Below are 21839 nucleotides of genomic sequence, written 5' to 3'. Positions count from 1 at the left end.
CTCTAGACCAGTGGTTCTCAAAGTGGGGTCCAGGGACTTCCGTAGGTCCATGGGGAGGTGCCAGGGGGTCTCCAGCTAATTTGGTTAATATAGCTTCAGAATCCGTTTAACCGCAGCCTGTATATAGCCGATCTACAGGCTCACAACGCGCTTTAACGGCTTTCTGTCTCGTGAGCTATTGGACTTTTTAGAAACAAGACAAATCTTGTATGGGGGTGCCTGGCACAACATATTTCAGATGAGGGTCTGCGGCCAAATACATCATTTGGGGGTACTTCAGTTTGAGAACAACTTTTCTAGATCAACCAGCTCTTTACTGAAAGTATTGACTTTTCTGTTTTTTGGGAAAATGAACTGAAAATTGAACTACGTGTGATGTTTGTTTCTTCACATCGGATGAATCATTATCATTGTGATTGTGTGTAAAAAAAAAAAGGGGGCTTGTCCTTATTTGAACTTTTCTACAGAATGGGTGTTTATTTATGTTGGTGCTTGTGATTTCCTTGCCTTTCTATATCTGAATACACTGTGATTTTGAAGACTATAATGCATTCCTGTCTTCTACTTCCTTTATTGAACGGTTTGGAAAAGACACATTAAGTTGCACAAAAGGAGTATATTAGCAGATCTACAGTAAAAGTAGGCCTACAACAGTAATGGCATCAAGCTATACTTCCAAGAAACAAAAGTACTCATTGTGCAGCATGTCCCGTTTCACAAGGTATCATTATGTATAGATTATGTATATAGAATCATTACTTTTAAAGAAATGGACATCTTTCCAATGGATATAAGCTCACGGCTATTTTCGACTAAGATATTTAGTGTACAGCGAAGAAAGGAGGGGGAGTTATAGAGAGAACTGCGGGACGCCGGTCAAATAAATATTGAAGTGTGTAAGCAAGGGACTGTCGGATATGCAAAGTAATACACTTTAACCAAACATGTACATATACTGTAGATATGTATTTAAAGTGTCAGTTGTAGAGTTTGCTCCCTGTACAGTCTACACACTTTGGCAGCAGATTTTAGTTTTAAGTCATAGTCTCTTGAATAGTTTTCATTTAGTTTTAGTCACATTTTAGTCACCTGGAATGTTTTAGTGTTAATCTAGTTTCAGTCGACTAAATATCATAAGATTTAGTCTAAAACGCATTTTGGAGGGCCTTGGAGGGTCGTAATGACTGTTTTTACATTGAAAATAGCCGAAGCTCACAACGTGTCTTGCTGCAATGCGTTGTGAGCATGTAGATCGGCTATTTTCAGCATGCAACCAAGTGTAAAATGACATATACTGGATCTCTTTACTGGGTCCTTTCCTAACATTTTAGTCTACTTTTTTATTTGTTGACAAATGTCAGTATATTTAGTTTTAGTCATCATAGCTTAGTTTTCATTTAGTTTTCGTCAGTGAAAAAAGGTAGTCGACGAAAACACTGCTAGCTACACACAACATATTTCTTAGCCCATCTACAAGCTTTTTGGCTAACTAGATCCAATTCTATATTGCGCTGATCAGATTTGTGGCCATTTTAATTGTTAAGACACTGCTGTAGCCTATACCCCCTGACCCTGAACACCGTTTGTGCCAAGTTTGGTGAGGATTGGCGTAACATTGTGACTGACTGTGGCCCCTGGAATTTTAATATAGGAGGATGTTCCCCCAGAATAATGGATGCTGGGTCCAAGTGGCTGGTTAAGTGTGTGTTGATTTATAAAAGTAAAGGACTGACGGATATGAAAAGTAACCACTTTAATAAAAAGTACACAGAGATTGAACAATGTGTAAATCTATAGTTTGTACAATTGCGACTGCACGAGTGCACGTGCCAGTTGCATGTAATCAAATCCCAAGAGATTCTCACGGATTAAAAGTCCTCCTCAGTCGTCACTTCTTTATGTTCAGAATCATCTTCCACTAAACCCAAATAGACTAGACCCCTCCGCACTTTTTGTTTCACAAATCACAGATTGGGACGGCGGAACAAAAATGTTGTGAGATTAGTAGTATTCTCTCTTTTTTTTGCTTTAAGCCCTGGATTCCCGAACCTAATGTTTTGAGGTGCGTTCACTGACTTCACTCACACATCCTGTGTGTAGTAGGCTGTTGAGGAACTCCCGATGTGAAGTGAAGTGTCTGATTCATACTTCCGAGTGATGGTGTGGCACTCACAATAAGCAGACCTACAAGCTCATATCGCGCCTCCACACTGGGAGGAGGAAGGCCACTTTTCCATTGCCTTTTATAAGCGGTCGGGGTTCCTTTGAATCCAGTGTGAGCCCATGAGGTCGTCTGATGGGGATCTAAATGATATGGAGATAAACAGCGGAGAGTGTCAGTTGCAGCCGCTGGTTTTGGATCTTTTAGGTGGAGGTTCTGGAGGGGGCGCTGTGGCTTCATCTTCATCACTGTCCTCCTCGTCTGGAACACAAACGGTTACCTGCGTTATTCATTCCATCCCATAAATGGTAAATGGTGCATTTATATAGCGCTTTTATCCAAAGCGCTTTACATAGAATGTGATGTAAATAGGTTTTCAATCTAATGAGTCCCGGGATGCAGGGATGGTTTTTTAGATGAGTCCCAGGGACATTTGATGAGTCCCACTTCCAACGACATTTAGGAGTCTTATTTTGCCATTTTTACAGCATTTAACTCCCATTTCATTTTAAATGATTATATTCATGTATAAATTATTATTATAACTAAAGCTAGCAAAATAAACCAGAATAAAAAAACAGTACGGTAGTACAGTAGTGCATCCCGTGGATGCAGAGGTCGTTGTTTTATTGTGTCCCTTAACTATGAACTGCATTTTGGGATGCAAAATGCACCCTATTTTAATCTCTGATAGATTGTGCCCATTCACACAGACATTCATACACCGATGGCACCAACCTGCACATCGGGAGCAATTGGGGGTTCAGTTCAGAGTCTTGCTCAAGGAGTCAAGGACACTTCGACACTAACTCTGGGGGAGCCCGGGTTCGAACTGGGAAGTGGGAACCTTCCAGCCGCCCCATAGTTCAGGGGGCTCCCCAAACCTTAAAAACGCAAATTATTGCGTTTTTATTGACCCAAATTTAAAAAAAAAACACATTGCTTAAACTTTAAAGGACCACCCATTTCCAACTGTACTATGTTATTCATACTATAATGCTCCTCACTAATGCTCATTATATGATGGTACAATTTGTGTCTACTCACTCGGACTTCATTGGTGGGCTGTGGACAGTTCAAAAACCCAGCTACAAGTTTCTCTTTCTACTACACCATCCCGTATAAAATGTTCCTTCAAAACAGGCATGAAAATACATCTTTCAGGAAACCACACATGGGGAGGCGAGGTGGTAAACTCACTTTTCCCATAGAAAGGAGATGTTCCCTTTTTTTTTTACTAACGTATTTTGTGTTCTTTTTTATGCTATGTTGATGATTGAATACATGCCCACAATGGAAACAACACGTCCCCAGGACTGTGTTTATGTGTCATCCTTATAGCCAACATGTCTAACTGTACCTTGTGGTGTTTACATGTCTTTGTTTTGATTGAGTACTTTATTAAGAGTTTGGTACTATTCATTATTCAATCAATCAATTGCAATTGTAAACAAGTCTCAGTGCTTTTTCTGGTTTTAATCTCTTAGCTGATTTTGTATTGACCTGTACTTTCTTTGAACTGTACCCATTCTGCAAACTGAATACAAATTTCAATCAATCAATTTGATGATTTACTGTTTTTCATAGAAGTGTATTTGTATGTCTTTATATGTTCTTCGGATAAATTGAAAATGTAGGACCCTGGTGTAAACAAGTGTCTTGCTTTTCCTGGTGATATCCTCGCATATAGTAGCAGATTTTGTATGGAACTGTCTGTTGACCCATTCTGCAAACTGTTAAAACATTTTTCAATCAATCAATCAAAAATGTAAGCATGGTGTGTCAGTCTCACCATCCTCCTCCTCATCATCATCATCTTGTGTGTGAGTGTGTTTCTCAGCCTCCATGAGGCCAGTGAGTGCAGATGAGACCTCTGCGCTCAGCTGTCTGACGGCCCCCATCAGCGCCGTCAGACTCTGCCGCCCCTCCGTGGTGGCCGCGCTGAAACTCTGCTGCGTCACGCCGTCCCTGTGGGTCAGCACGCCTCGCACCGCCGTGGCCGACATGACCGCTGTTGTTGCACCTTGTTTGGTTATGTAATGTAGCTATTTGTTTAGTTTCGGTGGTTGTAATTTAGTTGTTTATTAAATTCAAACGTGTTCTTCTCTGTTTGTTGTCAACACGCTGCCGCCATGTTGTTCCCTCTGAAGTGAAAGACTGGTTTTGACGACGTCATCACCCAGCGACCACTGCGCTCGTCGTCAAAATAAAATAAAAAAAATAAAACACAAAATAACTTATATTATGTATTTAATGATTATTTTGTCTATCTACTTATTTAGTTAATTTATGAGGTGTACGTGGCATTTGTACTTTTTCGTTTCGTCTTAGAATCCTACGTATTCATCATGTAATAATAATAATACACTTGATTTTATTTTGAAGCCCGGAAACGGACGTTATATTTGTACGAGTTGACGTCCGTTCCCGCGCTCAGAACGGACCGTTGTGTTTTTGTTTTCTCCTGTGCTCAGTTGAAACACAGACACACTCACTGTGCAGGATTACATTAACAGTTCTATATTTTCATACAGTATCATTGCTGTAGTTGGGACTAGGAGGGATATGTCGGACAAGGAGACCGAAGAGGCCACGGTGTCTCTGGTGGAGGTGTTGGAGGAAGACGAGGAGCTGGAGGAGGAAGCCTCTGCTGTTTTAGGAGGATCAGACCACGAGAGATGCTCCTATCCACTGGTAACAATATCCACCATAACACCACCTATCATAACATCTAACATAAAGAGAGATGCCTCCTATCCACAAGTAACAATATCCACCATAACACCTAGCATAACATCTAACATAGAGATGCAGATGCCTCATACATCCACAAAGGTACCAATACCATAACAAGCTATCATAAGTTATAACATCTAACATGGAGGGATGTCTTCTATTAACAGTCTCTGTATTGAGTTTGTGCATGAAATGTACTGTAATTCTACAAACTGTTAATAAATATTCCAATCAATCAATCAATCCACAAGTAACAATATCCACCATAACATCTAACATGAAGAGAGATGGCTCCTATCCACAAGTAACAATTATCCACCATAACACCTAGCATAACATCTAACATAGAGATGCCTCATATCCACAAATGTACCAATACCATAACGCCTCTATCATAACATCTAACATGGAGGGATGTCTCCTATCCACAAGTAACAATATCCACCATAACATCTGACATGAAGAGAGATGCTCCTATCCACAGATAACAATATTCACCATAACACCTAGCATAACATCTAACATAAAGAGGGATGTCTCCTATCCACAAGTAACAATATCCTATCCGGCACCATAACACACCTATCATAACATACAAAATAAAGAGAAATGCCCTCCTATATCCACAGGTAACAGGCCTAAATGGAAACAAGACCGCACGGACTATTTGGTGCTATCCCTTTTGAACTAAGTGTTTGACTGTACTCTGTTGCTGTTTTTGAGGGGCTCCTATGCTCAGCTTTGTGTGTCTGTGTGTACCAGCGATGATTTGATTGGCTGAGCAATGTGTGTACCCGTCCCTACCCCGTAGCGATGATTTGATTGGCTGAGCACGGAATGTGATGTATGATGATAAGAGCGCTCCTCACTTCACAGTTCACACAAGTGTGATTTTTACATTTCTGTCTTAATAAACTATTCAATTTAGTCGACAAAAACAACACTGGGCTCCCAAGTAAAGGAGGCTGTCGGGAATCGCTGGTCCAGAAGTGTATTACGGTATTTCTGTTATGTTTATCCTGTGACGTTGACTGAGGTCCTGGCAAATATCACTCTGTAAACAGATGGATCTTCAAAAGCTTGAAACGTCGTAATATAATAAGTTAATGACTCTTGACAATCGTGTGTGTGTGTGTGTGTGTGTGTGTGTGTGTGTGTGTGTGTGCACGCACGCACGCGTGTGTGCTTGTTTGTTCCCAGGGCTATGTGAAGCGGCAGGCCTTGTATGCCTGTAACACGTGCACGCCCGCGCACGTTGACCCAGCCGGCATCTGTCTGGCCTGCTCTTATAAATGTCACGAAGGTCACGACCTCTTTGAACTCTACACTAAAAGGTGATTACCGGTAGTATTATTTATTGTGCAATTATTACGTATGATTCATATGTTCTATGTTTATGATGTGTCGCCATGTTTTTGTTCTTGCTTAATGCAAGTCACTCTGGATTAAGAGCGTCTGCTAAAATGCCTAAATTGTAGCCACCAGCAGATCTACATGCTTACAATGCGTTGTTATGCGATGTGTTGTGAGCTTGTAGATTTTTTAGATATTTTTTACCTTTTTTCTTTGTACATCACTATTGAACGACAAAGTTTAATAATACAGCGTCAACCGCCAAGTCGTCTATTAGAATGATGTTGTGTTGATACATTCATATATGTTATTCATATATTATTTGATTAACCTATATAAGCAAGTATATATTGGTATATATGTAAAAATATCGGTTTTCATATATTTCCGGTGAATTGCCCACCCCTATGTTATTTATAATGGTCATCAATGTTGTCAACTGTGTGTTTGTTTGATAGAAACTTCCGTTGTGACTGTGGGAACAGCAGATTCACTGATCTGGAGTGTAAATTATATTCAGTGAGTCCACACACATGCACAGAGCCACACACACACACACACACACACACACACACGCACGCACGCATGCATGCACGCGCGCATACGCACGGAGATGTCTTTGTAATGGTGTGTGTTTTTTTCAGGAGAAGCAGCAGTCAAACGGCGCTAATAAATACAGTCACAACTTCTTTGGATTGTACTGTACCTGCAAGAGACCTTACCCTGACCCAGAGGACCCGGTACTATTATCATTATTATTATTATTATTAGTAGTAGTAGTAGTATTGCCATGATGATGACCAGATAAACCTTTTTAGCATTAGTTAGTTGTAACCCTATCATAACTTGTGCATTAGCTTGCCTTATATTATTAGTAACCCTTATCGGTAATATTGACCATGTGTTTCTCAGGTGGAAGATGAAATGATTCAGTGCATCATCTGTGAGGACTGGTTTCACGGCAGGGTAATGCCTCATCTCTATTCATTTTACATTATTTGTTTATTTTCAAAGAAGCTCCATATTGTGATATCAATGATTTCAATCGGTAGCGACAGGCTAGAACCTGTGCTCCTCCCTGTGGTCATCATCAGCAATCGGTATCAGCTGTGGGCCAAACGGAAAATTGTTGACTAAAATGTGTTGTGTAGAGAAAGTTGTGATGCAAAAAACGCGGCCTACTTGTCTTAGCTGCTAATTGACTGCTAATTAGTAAAGTCTGTTATCCCCTGTAGAATACACAATACACACTGAACAGATGCTGACTTTCCTGCAGTGCCTCCAGGTCCCTCTGCTGGCCACCCTACACTACTACGCACATGTATGCAAATAATCGGTGACATTACACTAGTGCTGTGCTTCTCAACGTCGTGGGTACTTCACTACTTAATATAGTGATCAACATCACTTTAACAACTATTTGAAGATATATGCTGAGCTTGTAGATCTGCCATTTAAAATAATCTATTTTCAGTTTTCACATTAAGCCATACCTTTTACAAAAAGGATTTAGTATTGAATGAACAATTCCCTTGACCCACTTTTGACCACTGTGTGTCTGTCGCCAGAAATGGTGAAAAGTTACATCAAAGCACGTCGTCCCAGGTACTATATTAATAGGTTTTGGACGATAATTAATGACGTTATCGTGTCATCGCAGACTACGTTGTTACACTACTACATACATTTCTTTTTCCCCAGTGTGTTTGAGTCACCTCCTACTGTAGGCCGTGGTGTGCTGCGCTGCTACTAAGAGTGCGATTCTGTTGTGTTGTGGATCTGTGTTTCTCAAACACTTCTGGCCACGAGGCCCCAAAAACAATAATATGTTTGGTGTAAAACTCTTCCGTCCTCGCCAAACTTTCTTTGGTTCAGCAAGACCCTTCCGAAACCAGAAGGCAATTGTGAATACAAAAGCTAATTTAAATAGAGGTGCCACAATGCTAGTATTCATTTCAGAACCCGGGCAGTTTATTCTTATGTTATGTTATGTTATGTTATTTAGTACAAAAAGTGAGACCTTTCTTAGTGCTGCAGGGGGAAATTCGGTTACTTACATGATACTGTGTGTGCGTGTGTGTTTTTTAGCACCTGGGCTGTACGGTTCCTGACTCAGTGGAGACTCAGGAGATGGTCTGTTCGACGTGTATGAACCAACAGTCCTTCCTGTGGAAGTACACCACTCACATCAAAGGTATACCAAGTTCACCTGCTCCTCGTCCTCACCGCACACACATCTACTGGCTCTGTCTTTTCAGCTATGGGCTGGGAACTTGGGATCATTTCAGGAGTTCAAGGATTGAACTCATCTTGTTACCCGTCCGCCTGGTAACGAGATGTGCACATGCCACAGTGCACACGCTCTACAGTGAGCTATAGTTCCAAACATTGCTCCTATGACTGGAACTATCCCATTGAAATAGAATGAGCACTTCTGCATTCCATTGTTACAAGGGGAGTCAACGCTAGCGTCACCACTCTCTTACTATATTACTCTGGGGCCCACCTAGCCAAAAACGAAGCCTACGGTTTTTTGACCCCAGGAGTTAACTGGGGTCAGGGAGGAAACTCCTTATATGGTCAGCACACTTTATAGTGTCAAGGCCAGAAAGTAGTTTTTTGGCACTCAACGTCAGTAGGCGTTCCCGCATAACTTCCTGGTTTGATGATGATGTCACGCGCATACCCTCTAGTCTACATACTCTGTTGGTGTTGTTAGTACCAACTACCAAGTACATTGTGATGTGATGTATTATGTATGCATTGTAAAGAAACTAAGAAAGGTTTGTGGCTGTGTGGACAGGGTGTTCAGCTGCCTGCTCAGAGAACGGAGAGAGGGAGCAGAAGGAGGAGGAGGAGGAGGAGGAGAAGAAGAAGAACGGAGAGAGGGAGGTGAAGACGGAGGAGGAGAAGAAGAAGAACGGAGTGGAGGAGGTGAAGAGAGAGGGCGAGAGAAGCGAGGAGGAGGTGAAGCAGGAGAAAGGGGTGAAGAAAGAGGAGGAGAAGAGAGGAGTGGTGGTGGAGCAGGCCTCGACCAGCCTGCACAACACAGAGGAGGCGACTGTAAGTCCCACCATTCACACGCATGCACGCACACTCACACTCACACACACACACACACACACACACACACACACACACACACGTATACACAGTTACACACACACTGCAAAATCCTTCATGATGAGCATGTCAGGTGTAAAATTTACACGTGTGTTTTGTGTCTTCCAGAGCGACCGCGACGACGTTCCTTCTAAACGAGCTCGTCAGGAGCTGGCGTGCAGGCTGAAGGAGCTAAAGCTCATTGGTGGAGAAAGCGGCCAATCGGGTGCCGTGTTCTGGCCGTCCGGCTGGCGCTCCAAACTCTGCTCCTGCACTTCTTGTCAGGTAAACTAAAGATGGTGGATTTTGTTTCTTTAACCCATTTTGGGCGGGAACCCCTTTTGGTGTTTCAGGCATTATGTTATACGTTAGCTATTGAAAAATAGCTGATCTACAAGCTCATAGCGCGGCACCGAATCCCGCGCTATGAGCTTGTAGGTCTGCTATTTTTTTTTAATCGTGAAAATGTGGCGCAAATCTTTGAATAGATATTCTTTCAGAACGTTTTTTAACTCAAATCTTTGCTTCTGGGGGGTCCCTGTAACAACATATTTTCTGATGGGGGTCAGCGACCAAATCCATATCATTTTTGGGGTCCTTGACATGAAATATTGAGAACCACTGACATAGAAACATGAGGTTTTTCAGAAAATTGTCATGATTTAGAAGACATTTTTTACATTTCGTCCTCGGGTCTAGTTTCAACCTTTTTTTTCACCAGTCCATATCCGATATTGCACACTCAAAAGTATTTACAGACTGTGGGTTATTTATTTGAGGCAGCGCAACCCCAGCGAATGCTGCATTACTCGAGGGATGTGAGCCAGTCAAAGTATTGTATTTAGTAGTCTGGGCTATAGATGTGCGTTCCTACTGTATGGGGCGATGTCTGCTTAGCTTGGACAGTTACAAAACACACATACGCACATACACACAATTCTGGTCTACGCGTTGTGTTTCACACAGGGAAGCTTTTGACTTTCTTTTGGCTCAGTTATACACACAGTCACCCACACACACACAGCAGCTTGCACGCACGCACGCACACGTTGGACCGTGTGTGCACACGGACCCGTCGCTGTAACGGAACACAATGTTTTATATTGTTAAAATGTTGGTCTAAAAAAATCATAGTCTTCATCAGAAAGTATCTGTGTGCTAACCTGCATGTATGCTATGCAGGAGTTGTACTCGACCGGCGGAGTCAGTTTCCTATTGGACGAGTCGGACACTGTGCTGGCCTATGAGACCAAAGGAAAGAGCGACGACCAGAGTGGCCACGACCCTCTGATGTCAGCCCTGGACAACCTGAACCGAGTCCAACAGCTGGAGATCATTCATGGTACTAATTAACAACAATACATATATTTAATGAATGCACACGCACAAACACACACACACACACACACACACACACACACACACAAGCCAAACTAAAGTATGTGTGGCCTGGACGGTTAGCTCAACCGTCCAGGCCTGGCGGCGTGCCACGCGTTTGACTCCCACTACCGACGGCTTTTGCCGAGTGTCTTCCCCCCCCATCTCTCTCCCAATTTCCTGTAAGTCTACTTTCAACCTATCAATAAAGGCAGAAAAAGATAAAGTATGGGGGATATATACTGTACATATAGTACAACATTTGCTAGTTAAAACATATTTATTGGTGAGAATGACACAATAGAGCGCGTGTGTGTGCGTGCGTAGTATTCGTATCGGACAGTCCTACTACTACTGCATCGCATTTTGTTTTGACAGGATACAACGATATGAAGACCGAGTTGAAGGACTTTCTCCAGACGTTCGCAGCGGAAGGAAAGGTCAGTGTAACGAAGACTCTCTCACTTCCATTCACATTATCGGAGCTGGGAGAGTCGCTCATTGGATATTTACAGTAGTCTCTCCATACATGGGGATATCCGACTAGCACGTTGGGTTATATGACATATGACATGTCTGGTATGACAATCCCTATATTTGGCCCCGGGGCTAGGTACTAGAGGCCATACTGTGAGTTGTAGGCTCAATATGTGAAGTTTGTCACATTCACTAGATCCTGTGACCTTTTGTGGCCAGATATAATGTCTTGGCGTCTAGTAGGACGATCGTAAATAATACAAAAATAAATCACCATATTTCTTTTGTAAAAAAAAAACATATTTAGGACCATGTTCGAAGTCCAAAGTCAGTTTCCATCATAGACTGTAAAAATACACAATGGGCCTTTAAGTAAAATATTTTACTGTATTGTTTTGGCAAAAGGAATAATATATTATTCGGGAACACCTTTTGGTGTTTTAAGCATTATGTTACAGTATATTTTAGCTTTTGAAAAATCGTGGAAATGTGGTGCAAATCTTGTAATATACTGTATATTCTTTCAGAGCGAACATTTTTAACTCATATCTTTGCTTCTGGGAGGTCCGTGGAACAACATACAGTATTTTCAGATGGGGGTCGGCGGCCAATTACATATATTTTTGAGGGTCCTTGAACATGAAAATGTTTGAGAACCACTGACACATAGGAACGTGGGGTTTTTCCAGAAAACTGCATTTATTAGGCATTTGTAGAATCGTCCTCGGGTCAAAATGGGTTAATATTATACTGTATATATATATTCTCCTCTTGAAGGTGGTGACTCCCGAGGACATCAGACAGTTCTTTGAGCAGCAGCAGAGTCGGAAGCGAAGCCGCGCCAACCCCGGACAGTTCTACTGCAGCTGAACACCAGGAGCGAGCAGCGGCGCCACACATCCGAACACTCGTACATGCCCCTTACCATTTTCTTTTTGACAAAATTCTTCAAAAAACTGTTCTACAAGGAGCTCACAACACGTCGCTATATGAAGTACCGGTATATCAAAATGTTTAGGGATATGGGGTCAGGCACGTACAAGCGTAGCCGGGCCATTGGACTGCATTGTCCAGTATCCAGCTGCCTCTCTCTCCTCTGTCACGTCTGTCTGTTGATGCATTTTGGGATATTTCCGTGATTCTCAACCTTTTTTGGACCCCCACCTCCCAAGTTTGATAATATACACTATCCCCGCAGACACCCATTTGATACCTTTTCCCCCATCTCTGGTATCCCAATGTACAGTGTGACAGTAGTTCTCGGACATTTTCATGTCAAGCACCCAACCCCAAAGTGACACTTATTACTAGCCTGCGGAACCCCCATTTGAAAATATATGCCAGGGAACCTCATAAGATAATATTGTTACGGCTCTAGCAGTGATTCTCTCCCAGTTTGACATGCATTAGGCTACTAACCCCCATTAAATGGCATTTCTATCTCTGGGACACCGATTTATATTGTTCATTTGTACACTTGAGTCCTTTGCGTCCTTTCATTTGGACCCAGTTCCATTGGGTGTCTTTATTTAGCTGGGGACCCCCTGGAACTCCCTCAATGACTCCTGGGGGTCCCCGGACCCCACTTTTGGGACCACTACTATGAAATCCTCAGTGTTAGTTAAAAGGAACACTTAGGCCATTTTCAGCCTCAGTGTTAGTTAAAAGGAACACTTGGGCCATTTTCAGCCTATCTTCATATAATTGGTCCTCACTAAAGTTCATAATAAGATGACAACAGTTCTGTCTACTCACTCTGTGTCTCAGTAGGTGTGCCTACTACCAGTGACATCAGAAGGCACGTTTTGTCATTTCAAACAACACTTTCAACCGTTTTTATGATTGCTTTTATTAAAGCCAAAGTCTTCTGTTCCTATGCTCTTGCATGAATAAACATTTCCAGGCAAAAAGTGCTCTAAACAAACATTAAAAGACCATAGACTTTGGCTGCCACAAACCATCACACTCATTTGAAGTAAGGGGTGCCTCACTCCTTTGGTATTTATATTGTACCACATGATGTCGACTGCTGTAAACGAACACCAAAAGTCCATAGACTTTGGGCTGCCTTGTTTTGTTAAAGTTGCTCTAAACAAACACTACAAGTCCATAGACTTGACTGCCATGTGCCGCAACATTTCAAAAAGCAATTGCGCTGGAGGGGCTAGCGCCCCTCAAACGTAAAATAAACGGTTGAATTCTAGTTTGAAAAGACCAAACCTGCCTCTACCGACGTCACTGGTGGTGGGCAGGTTTCTGAACTGCCCACCGATGGGACGAGTGAGAAGACAAAGACGGTGCCATTTTATAATGAGAGTCAGTGAGGATCAATTCTATGAAGATGGTGTTGAAAAAGGCTGAAGTGGTCCTTGAACTCGTGAGAGGTTTTTTGTACCCTCTCAGAGTTACAGACCTGTAAGGGGTTGAGAACCTGTGTTCTATTTCGTCACTGCAGATGTTTCCATATAATAGACACAGAAGGGTAGACGCCTCCTCTGGCTCTGGGACATTGTGTATCATAGGGCCTTATCTTGCGTCAGGGGCACTCTATCCGTAATTTGGGGATTTAGCATTGTGTAAGAGGCGTTCCCCCATCAAATTGGCTATCTTGTGCCACAGGCTAAATCCTTAAAACATCTACCCGTTACATTATGCATAGGTGCATGGTTTGGGGCGTTACAATAATTAAACCAATCACCGTGCCACCTGCCATGTCTCCTAAATCATGACTGCAAACTGTTTCCGTCAGTGGTTCTCAAACTATTTCATGTCAAGGACCCCCAAACATTATAATGTATTTGACTGGCGAACCCAGTCGCAGCGAGGGGGCGGGGCTGCGACTGATTACTCTAATGAACTGCAGCGGCGAATGAGGTATCTATACGTTTTTGTGGTCTTATCTATGGATGTCGCCACATCTGTCTGATTGTGGATTATAAGTGTATATGAAACCAAGCTTGGGTCATTTCTGTTTGTTGGCATCACATTTTATGTTCCCTGCCGAATGTAGCATAGATTATATTCTAAAACGTATTTGTGAATTGGAGTTGGAGTGGATTGTACCTTTTTTTTATTGAAACAAATTGAGTTCAAAGGGGTAGTTCAGCTAACGAATTACTTATTTTCCTATCGGCCCATGAAGTCTTCAATTCATGGAGATTTACCTTTGTTTCTTTCACAGTCCTGATTCAATTTTACAATATTTAATTATTCAGTTATGTAATTAAAGTATAATCATGTAAAAAAAACCAAAGAAAATACGGGGCCAATCTTGCGATCAATACTATATTTAAAATGATCACTTAGTCCTGACAGTAGTCCTTCCTGGATTACACAGTGAGAGTTGTTTTTGTAGTTCAAAAAAAGGAAATGATATATATAGTTTGGTTTACTTCAATTCAGCGGATATTGTAATATCAGGATTGTGGGGAGAAAAAAATAATCTGAAATTCAAGGCTTCATTCATTTGATTAATTTAGGTGAGAAATTGATAGAACTACACACCCCCTCCCCCATTAACCATGCCGCTTGGGAGTCGTCAATGTCTTGTTTCTACTCCATCCTTTGTACACTTTCACAAATAAAATAATAATGTTGAGTAACTTCTATACTACGGTATTAATATATAATGTCAACAGCTCTTGACACCAAGGTGTGAGTTTTAATCGCCGACTTTGGGGGCGGCCAGTGGTATTGTTTAAATCCTGAATCCTTTGCAGCAAAACGGGATTCATCCGTTGACTCCAGTGTGTAGGTTTCACTGTCCGTGGTGATTTCAGCTCCCATTTCATCTGCTAGTATCGGTCCACTGCAGTGTTTTATCAAGTCCAGACTCGGCACAGTCACAGCCATCAGGATATTTTAGAGTATACTTTGTGCTTCCCGTATGTTGACAAGCTTTATGTAGATGCTGATTTCCTTTTCCAGCTGGTCTTGGCACCTACCCACAGTGCCACAAGTCGTGCCAGTTACTAGTAGTTGTGGCCCGTACAACTAGTACACCAGTTACTAGTAGTAACTGGTGCACTGACCTGACCCATGGTATTGCTTGTTGTGCTTGACTGACCGACCAGCCAACTGGCCTGATGTGAACCCCGTAAACAATCTGTTGTATTGTCAAGACGAAGATATTAGACACTGGACTCAATGCAGATTACTGCAGCTGTCCAAAGCCAACCTGGACTTCCATGACACCTCAACAGTGCCAAAGGCCGTTTGGGGGGGGTGACAGTGGATGGTGACAGTGTCCGATTTCTCGGGGCACTTAAAATACCCACAGTATAGAAATGCTTTGTTGTAAAATTCCTGGATTTTCCTGGATTTCCCCCCCACCCTTTCTCTGTACTAGTTAGTTACAGATTGATATGCCAATCATTTCACACACACGATCGTGCCCAACCGCTGTGTCTTGGCAGCATCCATCGCTGCCCTCAGTGTGTGTGTGAGAGGGCCGGATTATATTAAGACCTGAAACGCATCTGTGTCAGCTTAGCCTTTATCCACTGTAAAACCATTATTTTAAACTTCACGAGCTAGCTTGTAGATCTGCTATTTTTCCAAAAATCGTGAAAATGTGTGCAAATCTTTGAATTATATATATATATTCTTTCACAGCCAATGTTTTAAACTCAAATATTTGCTTCTGGGGGAACCACATATTTTCAGATAGAGGTCCGTGGCCAAATACAGATCATTCTGGGGGTCCTTGACTTAAACAAGTTGAGCACCGGCGGTCGCACTGATACGTCACTGTCAGGATTTAGAAGACATTTAGAATCTGGTCTCAGGTCTTAAAGTGTTATACAACGTTAACCCATTTTGGTGTTAGCCATTATGTTGTGCTTTAGCTATTGAAAAAGAGCAGATCTACAAGCTCATAGCGCGCCACCGAGTGTCGTGCTACGAGCTTGTATAGGTCTGCTATTTTTGAAAAAATCGAAGAACCACTGACATAGAAACGTAGCTTTTTCAGAAAACTGTCATTTTCAAACAGACATTTTTAGAATCTGATCTCAGGTCAGAAGTCAACATATAGCGATATCCTTGTGTGGGTGCATACATACTGTACATACATACACTACATGTCCTATACAGTGGGATACTGTGACCCCCCCCGCCCCCCTTCCTTTTTGTTGGGATATATTGAGTTCACATTGTGAACCCATTATGCAGTATATGGGTCAGCGCGGGTAAATAAAGGGTCCCAAGGCCACTGCAGGCTTTGGGCCATACATATCACTGAAGGGCATAAGGGCCGACCTGAAGGGGCACAGCCTGTCAGCCCCCCCCTCAGACATGTGGGGAGGAGTCGCGGCGGAGGACCAAACATAGCTCATGTGCCCGCGAGTGTGAAGTCACGTGACTGTCTAAGAATAAAGACGCATGAACAGAGACAGCCTGCAAAGTCTTGACAGAGAAGAGGTTCAGTATATATACACAGGTAAGAATTTATAACATAATATAACGTGAATTGAATACTGTGTGTTGGATAAATGCTATACGGTTTGCTTAATGTTAATATGTGGTTAGTGTTGTTGCTCAAAATTAATAATGTGGTATAGTCCGTTTTTCATTTCCGCACAGCACAGTGGGATCCGGTGACCGCCAGGGGTCCATGGGGGGAGGGGGGTTCCAGGGGGTCCCCAGCAAAAAAAATTAATATAGCTTGAAAATCTGTTTAAGCACTTTCCAGGTAGTCAAAATATTTTGTGTCGTAAAAACATGAAACAAGTCAAAGGTCTTTTTCGAGATCTTTCCAGTATCGTATTCATTCCCAACCACCCACAAATGACATTGTATGTCAAATGTATATAGTGTTAAATGTTGAAGAAACGATGCAACGTATGCATTATCAACCAACGATGCATAGGCCTATAACGTTTTACTTTTTAGTGGAGATGTTTGATATTGGTATGAGTAAATGTGACTGCAGTGCTGTGCAGTGTGCATAGTGTTGAGACTTTGAAGCAGTGCTTCGCTATGGAGACACAAAGACTCCATATAGTTATACACACACACACGCGCGCACACACACACACACACACACACACACACACACACACACACACACACAATGTGACGCATTGTGAGCTTGTAGATCTGCTATTTTCAAAATATCTTCTATGCATTTGAAAACTTGTGAAACAGAACATTCTGCATTATGAATACTTTCTACTTTGGCACTTTTAAGTACATTTTAATAACAATACTTTTGTACTTTTACTCAAGTCCATTTTGAATTCCAGACTTTTACTTTTTAACAGAGTACTTATACATTGCAGTATTGATATTAGTACCCAGTGGCTGTTATGATCACGCACCTATATATTACAGTATTATGTACTATGTGTAAATATGTTTTTTGGACCCATAAAAGCTTTTAGTTGCACAGTCTTGTCAGCAAAGGCTTGTCAATATCTGATGTAAGAAAACACACGAGGACCCACACAGGGTTTAAGCTTTAGCCTACTTGTATTCTTGGTGGAAAACGAGAGAGAATTAAGAGACCCTTCAGTTGTACTGTTTGTAAAAAAAAAAGCTTGTAAATACCTAAGACCCACACAGAAGTGATCTCCCCCCTCTCTTCTTCCCTTTCTTAGTTTTTCTTGGGGGAAAAAAATGACACGATGGGAACTACGCCTAAAAACAAATTACACACACTTTTTGACCTGTAAAACTGTGTGACGTGACAATAAAGCTGACTCTTAATCTCCCTCATCAGCATCGATCGTCATGGAGACAGCCGGCCTTTCTGTGGGAGCCTCGATCGGTCCGTCGTTGGGGTTCGAGGACTATTCTGTCTACACCAACCTGTCCGACGAGGAGCTGATCCAGATAGCCATCGAACGCAGCCTCAGCGACGACCACAGTAAGACCCCGTCCGCGGACACCAGACAGACTCCATGTGCATCCAATGCAGACGTCTCTTGGCACAGCGCCCAATACCTCCAGAGCACCAGCGGCGCTCAACCCGACGCCCAGAACCACAGTGTCACCGCTCACTACAGTTCTCCCAATCCTCCAGCTTTGAAGCCTCCAGACGGGTAGGTGTCTGTCGGATCATTCCAAATGAATCAGTCAATATGAAGAGGTTGTATACAAACAATGCAAAAGGTTCAAGTCTAACTACTATAGCTTTAACTGCTTAGAATCATTATAGTGATGATTATAGAAAGCATTATAGTTGTTTATATTGCTATAGTGTTAGTGAGGACCAATTATATGAAGAAAAGGCATTTGTAGAATCGTTCCCGCAGGTCAAAATGGGTTAATTAGTTAGGACCAATTATATGAAGAAAATGGGTGACGTGCTCCTTTAACCCACACTGGGTCGGAACCCATGAATTAAAAACCAAATTCAATGATTGTTTTAGTAAATTTCATGAAGAAATCAAAGAAATTCCATAATTTAGCCATACATTTGCTCACAACGTGGCGCATTATCATCTTGTAGATCTGCTATTTTTGAGGGGCGCTATAGCTATATATACAGGTTTAATGTTTGTTTTTACTTTTAGTTCAATGTTTGTGACAATTAACAATGAAGAGAAATGTGTTTTGTCCCTCACGCAAACATTAAATCTAATTAACAACAAAGAGAATTTAATATTTGTTTCGACACCGTTTGTTTTGCATCATCATTACATCACCTGCTAATGATAAGAGCGCCCCTCACTTTATCACACAGTGGTGAGTTTGTTCCCCCGGGGCAAACGTCTAATTTCTCTGTTGGGTCTCGAGCTAAAAAGTGTGGGAACAGACTAACATGCATGCTGGCTAACTCCTTGTTCATGTGACAGGGGCTGGGTGAGTCACTTCACAACGGGTTACGGAAAGCGAATGGTGGCGTATCGCAACGCCGTTGGAAACATTATACGCGTCGAACCAGAAACCGAGGAGTGAGTTGAAACAGACACACACCTGTAACACAGGACAAATCAATGGCATGAATAATAACTATATAGACAATAGACATATAGGGCCGCTCTGCGTCTTTCTCTGCCATGCATGCGGCCTACCCAGGTCTGTGTAATATAATGCTTTTGTACTGCACAGTGACTATAGTGTTTGTTTGTTTGTTTAAAATGTTTGCATACTTTTTTGTTTCATCATTATACTTGTCAATGCATGGCTTTTGAAGATCACGTCACATGGAAGCCAAGTTTATGGACTTTGAGGATATTCAGCTATAAGTGTCGATTTCTGTCCTAACACACAAAGGAGGAAATTCCCATTGAGAATGAATGGATAATTTACGTCATGTATTTGTGTCTTATTTCATGACAACTAGAGTAATTGCTGTTTTTGTTTTACATCATGAAGATGTATGACGATACGATAAGAGCGCCCCTCACTTCACACGGGTGTGATTTATGACATTATCATAAATCGTTTGCCAGCGAGTCTATGGACTTTTGTTTAGGGCACTAAATGACAACGTCAGACCGAAAAGAAATACACGTGCATGGTTTTGTTTTTAACAGTGATGGAGGACATTTGGGCCTCATTCACCATCCATTCTTAGTAAGAAATGTCTTTCTTAAGACCCATTTACACAGTTTTCATTAAGATTCTGACATTCACCAATGTTTTCTTGGCTGCATTTTGTTTAAGGTAAGAACAGAATCTAGACACTCGAGAGCATTGTGTACGTGTGCTCTCGAGTGTGTCTATTCAGTGATTCTGTACATTTCTGGCCCAGTGGTCCATGCAGACAGTGACGACCTTTGCTGCATGACGTCTCTCTCCCCAGTTCCTGTCACACTACTGTCCACACTAGGAACAAAGGCAAAAAAAACACCCCAAAAACGTGTGTTACAGTAAAAGAGTTAAAAACATACTCTCTCCCCATGCCTTCGGCCTGGTTGAGACAACCAGTAAAAAGCAAGAGAAACGGTGTGAGGGCTGCCCCGACAACGTGTTTCGCTGGCGGGGGGGTGGCATTTCAATCTCCCTTAATTGAGAGGTGCCCGGCCTCAATGGGACCTGGCCCCGACCCGGCCGCGTTCCGTTTTTCTCACTTTTACTGCTTTGGACAACTTTCTACTACATCAAGTGATGTACTGTATTAGCATGACGCGCCTTGGCCGTGAGCTTCGTTCGCGCCCCCTATCTTCCTTCCAACCCATCACTTACAGTATACACAGCCTTGGTTATAAGCAACCCTGCCTGGTTTTGATTGATTGAAGTATTTATTGACAGTTTGCATATAATTACAGTACATTTCAAGTACAACTCGATACACAAAAACTGTGAGTGGAACGACACGATAAAGCATTACACTCGTTTACAATAGGGCCCACCGTTTTCAATTCATCAAAACATTTAGAGACGTACGAATATACACTTCTATATAGCCAAAAACAGGAAATCATCATAGGAGGCAAAAACGGAAAATAATATATACAGTGAGGGGGAAAGGGGGTGGGTGGGAGAAAATGGTGGAGGTATGCTCTGCAAGGAGTGCACGTTCTTAGTTGTGTATTGTTTTCTAGGCAGGAGGATCCTCTACTTGAAGCGATAAAGACTGGTGACGCTAACAGAGTCAGAAAGCTAGTTAACGTCCCGGGATGCAACCTTGAGTCCAGTAAGCCTGGCTGGCTGTCAATCCACCAGGCAGCCGCCTATGGCCAGGAGGCCTGCCTCAGAGTGCTGCTGACAGGTAACACCGTACAAACACATGTTTCCTTATTGTCCTGCTAAAGAACACGTTGTTCTGCGGATTATTGGATCTTCTCTCTGTTTAGTTCAGTGTGTCTTTTGTTTCTTCCAGCCCAGCCTGACATGTTGAACAAGAAAACAGAGAAGCAACAGACAGCGTTGATGATAGCGGTCGATAACGAGCACGCAAGCTGTGTCCGTCTGCTGCTGGAGAGTGGAGCTAATCCTGACCTTGTGAATGCAAATCGAGAGACTGCGCTCTATAAAGGTAGAACATGTCATTGAGGATGCGGAAATTGTCAGTGTTATATGTCTGTGTAGTTCAAGTGGTTCCCAACGCGATTCCTTAGCGCTTCCGACTACTGCTGGTTTTGTGTCCTATAGCAGGACTCATAGTATTGCTGTTTCATTTCATTCTATTTAGACTGACTACTAAGGGACTACTAGTTAGACCTGGCTGGGGCTATAAGATGAACCAGGAAGCCGCAGGACCAGGGTTACTTGAGGACCAAGGTTGAAAGCCACTAATGAATCCTCCTTATTTCACCTCATATAGTTTTCTACAGTTCATTTCTCACGCAATGGGAAAATTAACCAGGACAGGGAACGGGTATGCCACCTTTTGGAAGCGTGGTGGGACTATACAGTTAAGCACTGCTCAAAGCCTATATTGTGTACATGTTCACCTTTGTGGGAAAATCTAAGAGGCCTTTCAGTTGTACAATTTGTAGCGAAAAGCTTGTAAATATCCAAGACCCACACAGAAGAATACTGAGTCATTACATGTGCTTTTTGTGGTAAAAGCACTCAAACTTTCTTTCTTATCCGGCCACACCACCCCTCTCTCTCTTTTCTTCCCTTTCTTTTTTTTATTGGACGCAATAGAACACTCCCAAACACTGTGTATTTGCTCGGTACATGAGTAGGTCCTCAGGCACAAATAAGAAAATACTCATGTACAGAGCTAATACAC

General features: G+C 42.2%; 4 protein-coding genes across 4 annotated transcripts in view; 2 read left to right on the top strand and 2 right to left on the bottom strand.

The window, feature by feature from the left end:
* Window positions 1–1736: 1736 nt before the first annotated feature.
* Window positions 1737–4302, bottom strand: LOC308333927 (uncharacterized protein). The gene is made up of 2 exons (XM_080790460.1): window positions 3954–4302; window positions 1737–2422 (listed from the first exon to the last, which is right to left on the bottom strand). Exons 1-2 carry the CDS (start codon window positions 4165–4167, stop codon window positions 2337–2339), a joined length of 300 nt encoding a protein of 99 aa, XP_080646586.1. The 5' UTR covers window positions 4168–4302; the 3' UTR covers window positions 1737–2336.
* Window positions 4303–4595: 293 nt separating this feature from the next.
* LOC308334178 (putative E3 ubiquitin-protein ligase UBR7) lies at window positions 4596–12859 on the top strand. Its single transcript, XM_080790800.1, has 11 exons — window positions 4596–4855; window positions 6098–6231; window positions 6709–6769; window positions 6895–6990; window positions 7163–7216; window positions 8339–8444; window positions 9054–9313; window positions 9482–9637; window positions 10535–10694; window positions 11108–11169; window positions 11984–12859. Exons 1-11 carry the CDS (start codon window positions 4727–4729, stop codon window positions 12074–12076), a joined length of 1311 nt encoding a protein of 436 aa, XP_080646926.1. The 5' UTR covers window positions 4596–4726; the 3' UTR covers window positions 12077–12859.
* A 3734-nt stretch (window positions 12860–16593) lies between these two features.
* The window catches only part of LOC308334322 (ankyrin repeat and SOCS box protein 2-like), a 10550-nt gene continuing 5304 nt past the window's right edge, over window positions 16594–21839 (top strand). Inside the window, exons 1-5 of the mRNA XM_080791019.1 lie at window positions 16594–16646; window positions 17928–18249; window positions 19006–19104; window positions 20701–20867; window positions 20979–21134. Coding sequence (XP_080647145.1) covers window positions 17939–18249; window positions 19006–19104; window positions 20701–20867; window positions 20979–21134 — 733 coding nt within the window. The 5' untranslated portion in view covers window positions 16594–16646; window positions 17928–17938. The remainder of the gene's footprint in view (window positions 16647–17927; window positions 18250–19005; window positions 19105–20700; window positions 20868–20978; window positions 21135–21839) is intronic.
* The window catches only part of LOC308334325 (ankyrin repeat and SOCS box protein 2-like), a 27952-nt gene continuing 24261 nt past the window's right edge, over window positions 18149–21839 (bottom strand). Inside the window, exon 9 of the mRNA XM_080791027.1 lies at window positions 18149–18257. Coding sequence (XP_080647153.1) covers window positions 18208–18257 — 50 coding nt within the window. The 3' untranslated portion in view covers window positions 18149–18207. The remainder of the gene's footprint in view (window positions 18258–21839) is intronic.

Source organism: Protomyctophum bolini (assembly GCF_963924005.1).
Source record: "Protomyctophum bolini genome assembly, chromosome: 19".
Classification (NCBI taxonomy): domain Eukaryota; kingdom Metazoa; phylum Chordata; class Actinopteri; order Myctophiformes; family Myctophidae; genus Protomyctophum; species Protomyctophum bolini.
This window is presented reverse-complemented; position numbering and strand designations above follow the sequence as displayed.